Source organism: Sander vitreus, chromosome 17, assembly GCF_031162955.1.
Source record: "Sander vitreus isolate 19-12246 chromosome 17, sanVit1, whole genome shotgun sequence".
NCBI lineage: Eukaryota > Metazoa > Chordata > Actinopteri > Perciformes > Percidae > Sander > Sander vitreus.
In genome coordinates, this window is record NC_135871.1 from 442570 (window position 1) to 453412 (window position 10843).

At 38.9% G+C, this 10843-nt stretch overlaps 1 protein-coding gene across 1 annotated transcript; it reads right to left on the reverse strand.

Moving 5' to 3' along the window:
- Positions 1 to 401: 401 nt before the first annotated feature.
- slc18a2 (solute carrier family 18 member 2) lies at positions 402 to 10582 on the reverse strand. The gene is made up of 6 exons (XM_078273037.1): positions 10508 to 10582; positions 9455 to 9506; positions 8670 to 8733; positions 8460 to 8579; positions 5876 to 6009; positions 402 to 1184 (listed from the first exon to the last, which is right to left on the reverse strand). Exons 1-6 carry the CDS (start codon positions 10513 to 10515, stop codon positions 1077 to 1079), a joined length of 486 nt encoding a protein of 161 aa, XP_078129163.1. The 5' UTR covers positions 10516 to 10582; the 3' UTR covers positions 402 to 1076.
- Positions 10583 to 10843: the final 261 nt, after the last annotated feature.

A 10843-nucleotide genomic window follows, 5' to 3' on the forward strand; every position in this document is an offset into this window, starting at 1 on the left:
CCTTAAACACCCACATGATAAATCTATATATATATAATATTCCATGAGTACAACAACAGTCATGATGCTCTCACGTATTCTTTATGACTGAAATACTGTTTCAATTTACCAATAATATTCCATTCTTTTCACTTTTCCGACATCAATGTTAAGCTTCTGTCAATGAAACCAGATTGATGACAAATCTTCACATTAAAAGCCTAACAATAAAGGGAAGGCTGGAAGACTTTTATTGTGAAAACTCTGCAGGAAGTGTTGAGTTGAATTCGCTGTAGCTTAACAACGATTTAGAAAATCTCAAAGTGGAAGTGTCTAGAATCAATGAGTGAATTTAAACAATATTTCAGTTAGGAGGAGAAACTCAGAGCAGCAGGTGAATTTGCATTAACTGTCTTTAATAGAAGCCTGTTGTCGGCCTGGTTCTCCCTGCCACACAGGTAAATAAAGGCCACTATTTGAGAATTTACAGTATTAATGATTTATTAAATAAAAACAGTACGAACAGCAGCTTTAAATGATCTTTTTCTCTAAAGTTGCCATAATGCAAGGTTCTGTTCTTATGAGGAGAGCATGTATCTATATTGTGTTTTAGAATACATTCCTCATCCTTTTCTTTAACAAACAACAGTTTCTTGACATACCACACAATTACCCAATATAATACCAACGTGCACAAGGTCTGGTAGTAATACTCTAGACAGCATCATGGACTTACAGATAGAAATTAGACTTTTAATGGCTGACAAATAAATGAAGACAGATTTGTATCCAAAATAAACCACTAAAGCGTACTTGTTGCTCAGCACCCTCCTACTTCCTTAAAGTGCTTTTTGACACATCTTTCTACTGAATAAGGCTGTTGGCTAAAAAAATATCTCTCACACAATGCACTCGCAACCACAGATCAAGAACAACTTTGGTTTGCTCCAGTACAACTGCTAAGAGGACACAGAACAGTGAAGACTGAATGCGGGACATTCACATGGAAATATCTTGCTTTTTTTTTTCTTCGGTGTTCCTTTTTTGTACAACAAAATAGATCCTCTGAAGGGTTGACCTGCATGGCTGCTGTCCTGTTAATCATAATCGTCATATTCTGGATCCATGTTTTCACCCTGGTAGTACGTCCCCTGTGTGGAGTAGGACCTTGTCTTCATTGAACAGTTGGTGTCCATCAAAATAGCCTGAAAAGACAATTGTAGGAAACTGTTTTTTCAGCCACACAATGTGTCAAAGTTCCTTGAGTGATATACCTTTTTGTTACGGAGTAAAACCTAGAACCACATGTTGTTCTTACTTCAGTTCATGTTCCATATTTGATGAGGTTCTGGGTTTTACATTCAGTTATCCAGATAAGGATATATATATATATAAATATATAGGACAAGGTTCATTCAGAGTAGTTCAAAATTAATGTAGTTATGTTATGTGCCATTAAAGCCCCCATGTGTAAAATTTGAAACTCACTTTAGCAACTCCTAGAGCTAGAATCAAACGAGACACAGCAGCTGACAGTGTTGGACTCTGAGGGGAATGGGTAAGAAACAGAGCACCAGTACGCAGAAAGTTTTCTGACATGCAGGCAGTGGTGGAAGAAGTATCCTTGACTTCAATAAAAGTATAATACCCCACTGAAAAAATCCTCTGTTACAAGTTAAAGTCCTGCAGTGAAAATGTTACTACAGTAAAAGTATGTAAGTATCATCATGAAAATGTAGTTAAAGTATTAAAAATAAAGAATTCTCCTTCCATTGTAGAAAGTGTCCAACCAGTTGTGTGTTTAATAGTTTGATTATCTCAGCTGGACTTGTAGGCCGTTATATTGTTGGCTAGATTAATTTAGAATAAAACATCAGATTTATAAACTACATACCTAACCTTAATGTGTAAAGTAACTAGTAACTAAAGCAGTAACAGATGAATGTAGTGGAGTAAAAAGTACAATATTTCTCTCTGAAATGTAGCGGAGTAGAAGTAGAAAGTGGCATGAAAAGAAAAGTAAAGTACCTCAACATTTGTAAATGTACTTAGTTACATTCCAGCACTTTATGCAGTGAACCCTAGAGAGCGGTTCATCACATTGTTCCCTTCATACTGTCTGTCTGGATGTACCCCTCTGTCTGTAGTGTTCTGTTTTAGCGCCTGTGTCTTTAAGGGGCAGCAGTAGCTCAGACTGTAGGGACTTGACTTGGGAACCCAAGGGTTGCTGGTTTTGTAAGTTTTGGACTGGTAGCTGGAGAGGTGCCAGTTCACCTCCTGGGCACTGCTGAGGTGGCCTTGAGCAAGGCACTGAGCCCCCTCACTCTAACATCTCTACATTAGTCCTGTTTGTGCATGTGTGCCTGTCTGTTAAACAACAGAGTATACAAATTTAATTTCCACTTGGGGATCATTAAGCCCCCCCTCCTGAAAAAGCCCAGTCTGCTCTGATTGGCTTGCGAGAAAAATACTTTGCAAAGGTAGTTCTCAAGCTGTGGATGGAGATACTCAGATGTGGGTGGTTTATTTTAATGAGCCTGCATGTGACCGAGGAAGGGAAGCCAAATCTGAATGGCTTGTTAAATAACATGTTTTCAGATCCAGACACTCCAGATATCCAAATGTATGCGCACAAGCACAGAAAAAGTACATTTTTCATGATATGTCCCCATAAAGTATTTAATGTGGATCGATACTCAATTCACATAATAGGGTCACAATTGGGCCAATCCTGATACGACTGATTGGAGCATCCCTAGTAAAAACTTGTGAAATGGCAGATTTAAAAAAGGCAAATACTGATGGAGGTAAAATGGCAGAGAAGATGAACACATGGTGGTAAATATTGACAGAATGTAATGAGAGAGGGGATGAATGATGGCAGATGCTGCATGGAGACGAACAAATGGACATGAAGGCAGGATGGAGATATGCATGCAGCCGATTTATGTCCAATGATGGTAAGGTAATTCATGGTTTTTTCTCCCGTCAATAAAGTCTGTAAAACATGAGACAATATGTGTTTCTGTAAAACTATAAACAGAAATGTTTTCATCCACATCAGACAAACTGGCAACTCCTTTATAAGAGTTATTTGCATGTGTTGTGTGAGATACACATATAAACCTCATGGAAGCTCTTTTTTTCTTGCATTGTCTTTGGAATCCAATATTATTTACTCAGGAGTTCCAACAGTGCAACAGTAGGGATTTACCTCAGTATTCATAGTAAAACAGTTAAATGTAGTTTATATCTCAACTTGTTAACTGTCACTCGATTGTGTCTAGCTGAAGTTATTAAAACAGAGGTATAATTTGTCATGATTTTCTCATGAAATAAATGAGGTAATTAAGCTCAATAATAAGTACTGAAATCAGTGCACGAACAATGGGTTTGGCTGGTTATGGAACTGAGCAAAATGGTGCTAAATGAACACCAGTGTCAAATGGCAAAATGACATTTGACTTTGCCCTAACCTATTAAAGCTGTGTACTGATGGCAACAACATAGTGATGACTTTGCTAATCTTAACCATACTGCAGTTAAGTATTACAAGTTTTTCCATGATTAATATAGTTGGTACAGCTTCTATTAAAAGACAGTTTTTCTGTTTTTGCATTTATTTTTATTTTTAAAATGTGGGTTGGGGTGGAAAGGGCTTGGAACAGTGTCTCTTTATTTGTTTGGTGAATTCTGTTAAAATTTGAAAACCTAAAAATAAAACGTTTTTTACAGGACAGTATTTCCCCCAAATCTAAATATAATACCCATATGCCCATATAGTGCCCATATTATGAAAAAAAACCTTTTTCTGGGATTTGGGGTGTTCTTCTGTGTCTCTGGTGCTTCCAAACGCATACAAACTTTGTAATAAATCCCTCCATGCTGTTCTGAGTGAGATACGGTTTCTGAATGTATCCTGCCTTCAGTCTCTGGGTCAGCTGGTCAAAATCGGCACGGCTTGTGATGTCACAAGCCGAAACGAGCTGGCTACCCGCAACCGTTAGCTCGTAGCATTAGCGTTAGCATGCTAACGCTAATGCTAACGCTAGCATGCTACCTCATTCTCAATAGCAAAGCACTGCTACAACACACACAAGTTCACCATAATCTACTAAAGAACTACTTCCATGTGCGCCCTCATTTAGAAGTCTCCCAGCTAATCCTGCCTTGTAACTGACTGAAGGTGGAGAAACAGCCTCTTTTACTGTCTATGGAGCTAGCTAGCTGACATGATCTACATCTGAGCTACTGAGCATGTGTGAGTGCAATCAAAGATAGTACAGAAGAAGAAAAGAGGTCTCACTCTGTAGCTGAAACAGAGACCAGGTGAAAAGAGGATCTGCAGCAGTGAGAGAGAGCTGTGCAGTACAACAAAAATATGGTGTTTTTTGAAAATTAAACCATGTAAACCTATTCTGGTACAACCTTAAAATACAGTTATGAACCTGAAAATGAGTATAATATGGGCACTTTAACTTTGATTATTTCATTGTCATGGTATAAGCAGGATACTGTAACTCACTTCTAGCCTTGTATGCAGTTATGAAAAAATAATAATGCAATATCTCTACTTCAGTAGAACACCATAACTTAAATTGCTCTTGGGGGGAAATTGTTGGGTCTTTGTAAATTATAGAGTGTGGTCTAGACCTACTCTATCTGTAAAGTGTCCTGAGATAACTCCTAGGGTATGACAATATAAATCAAATTTAAATTGAATAAGAAACTAATACCAGATTAGCCATTTTGGTCTGTCTTTCAGTGTCCCATGCCCTAAGGGGTCAGCCTGTGACGTACACACAGTTCTTTAATTTTAATGTTTTAATTTGGCCCGTTCTAACTTCTTAAAAGCAGACATGATTAGAAATAATATGCTGGTACCTTCTGTACAGTTTTGAGGTGTGCATGAGTATAGAATGGGTGGACAGGATACTGGTTGTTTTCCAGCACAGTCTCTCTGCAGGTTTGACATGGATATGCCATTTGTTGTATAGAATATACACTTTGGGACTTTGGGATGTTTCACACACTTGTTTTAAGGCTTGTTTATGGAGCTACATGTCATTCAGACCAAGAGATAATGCAAGTAAAACTAGAACTGCAAGCAGTAATGACGGGGTCTGAGCTGTCCAGGCGAGTTCCTCCTGATAACCCGCGGAGCCCGCGAAAGTCAAACCCAAAGCACAACGGCAGCGAGGAAAAGGTCAGGAAATATTGCAACGTGTGAGCTGCAAGTAAATTGAAAATGGAAACTTCCTACTTACAGTTGTTTTATACATCAATTGGAACAGCATTAATGCATTTTTCTGGGGGGTAATAGGCCATGCCCATTTTGACCAATCAGTACACCATTGTAGGCGTGGCCTCAGGAATGGCCCTAGATCGTACCCTCCAAATTTCATAAAAATCGCATGAGCACTTAATGAAATATAAGCTCTTCATATCTGTAGCGCCCCTTAATGGCCAGTGTTAGCCAAATTTGTTTATTGGTAATTTGCGCATTTTTGAGCAAACTAAGATAACTTTTTGTTTTTGTTGTATGTCTGAAGATGCTTTATGCAAAGTTTCAGGCAGATCGGATGAAAACCACAGTAAGATTTCGAAAAAGTAGGTTTTGCACATTTTGCGGGGAAATGGGCATATCCTATGTCATGTGATTCATCTTAATTCAAGAAAAGTGGAAATGTAAGGTTTTTAAATGTGCAATGTGTAATGTAGGAGTTATCGGCCAAAACCCGTCAACCTTGATTATAGAGGTACCTGTTGGTCCACATGGGTCATTTTTGATTTGTGAGGTATAACATTTTGTTGACCTTGCCTTCCAGGGCTTCCATATTTCTTTGTGTTTATAAAGGATTTCATTGACTGTATTTATGTGTGCTTTGAATCTTACAATTTTCTCTTCTTGTCCTGGTGGACTCCTGAGGAAGATGCAAAGAGGAGCAAAAATAATATCCACTATTCCAATGATGGTCATCAGCCAGGGGAAACCAATACTCTCAGCTATGGATCCTCCGATTGATGGACCTGCATCAGTCAGGGACAGATCACATACTCATTTAGTTTGGCTTGTTAGATTAGAGTACTCTGTACAGACATATTTTTAACAACAGGTTCATTTAGGGTAAATACATGGTATAGAGGAAGTAACGTAGTAATGTTTTGGCAACGATAAAATAAATAGAGATTTAATCTTTGCAACAGGTAGTCATGTAATGTCAGTAATAAAATGGTAATAGTGGCATAACAAAAGGTTTATCTGCTCAGAATAATAGGAAAAACAATAAGGTAAATGTTCTATTTTTTTCTAATTTGTTGTAATTTTGGTTTTTATTTTATCTGGTGGTATTGTTATTATGTCCCTTTATGTACAGTGGGGCAAAAAAGTTTAGTCAGCCACCAATTGTGCAAGTTCTCCCACTTAAAAAGATGAGAGAGGCCTGTAATTGTCATCATAGGTACACTTCAACTATGAGAGACAAAATGAGAAAACAAAATCCAGAAAATCACAGGTAGGATTTTTAATGAATTTATTTGCAAATTCCTCGGGAAAATAAGTATTTGGTCATCTACAAACAAGCAAGATTTCTGGCTCTCACAGACGTATAACTTCTTCTTTAAGAGGCTCCTCTGTCCTCCACTCATTACCTGTATTAATGGCACCTGTTTGAACTTGTTATCAGTATAAAAGACACCTGTCCACAACCTCAAACAGTCACACTCCAAACTCCACTATGGCCAAGACCAAAGAGCTGTCAAAGGACACCAGAAACTAAATTGTAGACTTGTAGAATCTGCAATAGGTAAGCAGCTTGGTATGAAGAAATCAACTGTGGGAGCAATTATAAGAAAATGGAAGACATACAAGACCACTAATAATCTCCCTCGATCCGGGGCTCCACGCAAGATCTCACCCCGTGGGGTCAAAATGATCACAAGAACGGTGAGCAAAAATCCCAGAACCACACGGGGGGACCTAGTGAATGACCTGCAGAGAGCTGGGACCAAAGTAACAAAGGCTACCATCAGTAACACACTACGCCGCCAGGGACTCAAATCCTGCAGTGCCAGACGTGTCCCCCTGCTTAAGCCAGTACATGTCCAGGCCCGTCTGGAATTTGCTAGAGAGCATTTGGATGATCCAGAAGAGGATTGGGAGAATGTCATATGGTCAGATGAAACCAAAATAGAACTTTTTGGTAAAAACTCAACTTGTCGTGTTTGGAGGGGAAAGAATGCTGAGTTGCATCCAAAGAACACCATACCTACTGTGAAGCATGGGGGTGGAAACATCATGCTTTGGGGCTGTTTTTCTGCAAAGGGACCAGGACGACTGATCCGTGTAAAGAAAAGAATGAATGGGGCCATGTATCGTGAGATTTTGAGTGAAAACCTCCTTCCATCAGCAAGGGCATTGAAGATGAAACGTGGCTGGGTCTTTCAGCATGACAATGATCCCAAACACACCGCCTGGGCAACGAAGGAGTGGCTTCGTAAGAAGCATTTCAAGGTCCTGGAGTGGCCTAGCCAGTCTCCAGATATCAACCCCATAGAAAATCTTTGGAGGGAGTTGAAAGTCTGTTTTGCCCAGCGACAGCCCCAAAACATCACTGCTCTAGAGGAGATCTGCATGGAGGAATGGGCCAAAATACCAGCAACAGTGTGTGAAAACCTTGTGAAGACTTACAGAAAACGTTTGACCTCTGTCATTGCCAACAAAGGGTATGTAACAAAGTATTGAGATGAACTTTTGTTATTGACCAAATACTTATTTTCCACCATCATTTGCAAATAAATTCATTAAAAATCCTACAATGTGATTTTCTGGATTTTTTTCTCATTTTGTCTCTCATAGTTGAAGTGTACCTATGATGAAAATTACAGGCCTCTCTCATCTTTTTAAGTGGGAGAACTTGCACAATTGGTGGCTGACTAAATACTTTTTTGCCCCACTGTATGTGTGCGTGTGTGTGTGTGTGTGTGTGTGTGTTTGTGTGTGTGTATGTATCCCTGACCTTGTGTATATACAAATGGAAAAAGGTAATTTTAAAATCTTTGCGTTTAGATAGTTGTATTTGGGGTAATATGGACCTGGGGTAGATATATTTATTTTGTTTAATATTCCATTCCAAATATTCTGAGTCAATACTGTAGGTTAAATGCTGTTATTTGTTACATGGAAACACATACGGTACTTGCTGTGCAATAATCAAAAATTAGTGCCAGAAGATGCATAACCACCCGTTTCTATTTAATGTCATGGTTACATTGCTTTAACCTAGACACCAAGTACAACAACCATTAGCTAGAAACACATATAGTCATGTCCTAATAATAACTAATGAGTCAGGCCAAAATCAAGATGAGCCACAGATTTCTAGGGATTAAACACTTTCTGTTGCTTTTCAAATTCAAAGTCACTTTAGAGGTATCATAATAGTCTATAATATTGCTAAGGTTTCATGGCTCCTTCTTACCTAAAGCAAATCCCATGCAGAAAGCCACATCAGCAATGGCATACACACTTCCATAAACAGACACATGACGCAGGTCCACCAGGTAACCCATGATAGGCATCATAGACGAGTCCACCATGCCTGTAAGACAGCACAGACGATACAGCTCTTACACGCTCAGCCATGGGAACACTTGTACTTGATAAGCATAGTATTACATTTATGACTTACCAATAGCAAAACCAACACCAAAGTTTGGAACAATCAGACCATAGATGTTTTTAGCAAATGGAACCTAGAACAGAACAGATTTATGAAAATGTATATTTATGTTTATTCAGTTTGAATTTATTCATTTATATTGGAGTGTAAACAACAAACATTTTCCATTCGGGAGCGATGCTGGCTGCTTTTTGATATAAGCATTGAAATCACTGTGAATTCAGACTCTCATTGGCAGAATGAGGGATGAATGAATTTGGAGAGTCATGAGATATAGAACAGGTGGATAATCTGGATCATTTGCACAATCTGGATGTAAATCCAGACAGCTAGCTAGACTATCTGTCCAATATGAGTTTTCGGTTGCACGACTAAAACTACTTTTGAACGTACACATGTTCCGCCAAAACAAGTTTCTTCCTGACGATATTTTTCAGCAACATCGGGCCTGCTTAGTGCCACCCAAGACAATTGTGATTGGTTTAAAGAAATGGCAATAAACCAGAGCACGTTTTTTTCCTATCCCATAATGTTGTGTGGACTAGCCAGACCTTCCTACGCAGCGCTGTAGAGGAAGGTCTGGCAAAGCGAGACTATCTCGAGGGCGACGTCACTCCCAGCTTCTGCTTCAGAGTTCCGAGGTAAATGGAACACATTATTATTACACACCACACAAATCCTCTTTAGAGTTCAGTTTATTTTAAGCAGCAACATTTCTGCTAGTGACCCTCCAGTGCTGAAATATCTGATATCTGAATTCCCACTAATGGTGTAGTTGTCAGCCTTATACTTACACATATTACACTGACTCCAACCAGCACTATTCCAATGAGAGCACAAAGCCATCTGTCAGGGAGAGAAGCCAGGGTCAGTGTTATCAAAATGAAAACACTTTTACAAAGATCAACTACAATAGTCTTTGCTTAAAGTTAGAAAACAATGTATGTTTTTCATACACATATGTACATATAAACATACATATGTTTAATATTATATTTTACCTCCTTACCTAGTGTACATAAACATAACTCATGAAATACTGTAAATCACTTTTTCATAACAGAGTTATGTACACTCTCCCACCCAATATCATCAATATATCACAGATGTTGCTTAATAGCCAGGGATGAACAGTGTAACAAATCTCTATAATCATAATGTGTATTTATTATTTTGGCCAGTAGTTTTTATTGGCAGCCCATGGTAAATGTATTTATTTTCCATGGGGGTAATGTGGAGGTGGTGTAATATTTTCATGAAAAAGAAGGAAATAGGGGAGTTGGGATAAGGGATAAGGTTATAATGTCACAGGAAATCACCATTATGACTTACCAGAAAATGATACTGAAGTTCCCCTCATTCAAAACATTCCCCTTTTTCTTTCAGGTAATACAGCCAGAATTCTACTTCAAATGACGTGATATATAAATATATATACGTGCGCGTTCATGGAAGACTTGTAACATGTGGACGCGCCGTCAGTTTTGTTGTCATTACTTAGAATTCCTCATGGGGGCGGCAGATACTACGTCTATAGTAGCTTTAAAGCAATACGGTAATTTATTCTATTTGATGGTCTTTGAACCTATTCACGTACTATGCATTCATACATTCTCGCTTCCTCTTCCCTCTCTCTCACAAGACACCTTTATTATATATACAAAACTCCCCCAACGCTGTATCGTCAAGGCCTCAATAAAGCCAGCCTCTCAAACACTAAAAACACTGAAAACTCATTTAGAGGGGCCTAAACAGATATCACATCCACAGAGAGCAAGAAAGAGAGAGAGAACGAGAGAGAGAGAGAGAGAGAGAGAGCGATAGATAAGGATAATTTCTCTCCTTACCTCCCCATCTTGTGCGCCAACGTGCCGAAGATGTAGGTTCCAATAAGGTAGGAGATGGACGCTGGTAAGAAAGCGACGCCTGGACCACAGACAGACACATACAGAGAGAGAGAGAGAGAGAGAGAGAGAGAGAGAGAGAGAGAGAAAGAGATGAGAGACTGAAGGTGTGGGCTGGCTTTCCAAGATAAGCAGATCTCTATCACTGAGCCTCCGTACATCTTCCATTGTCTGTAATAAAGACTTGTGCTTTCCACCTGCCAGCACATGACACCCTAATATCCTGTTCCCCACTTATCCTTTTTATCTGACCTAGACTTCATACACAACCAACTGGAA

Excerpts from the sequence above, each read along its gene's own strand:
- slc18a2 (XM_078273037.1), bottom strand. Across the intron at positions 8,580-8,669 it reads TGGTGTTGGTTTTGCTATTG|GCATGGTGGACTCGTCTATG; the intron begins GTAAGTCATAAA and ends GCTGTCTTACAG. Across the intron at positions 1,185-5,875 it reads CAGGACAAGAAGAGAAAATT|GCTATTTTGATGGACACCAA; the intron begins GTAAGATTCAAA and ends TTGTCTTTTCAG.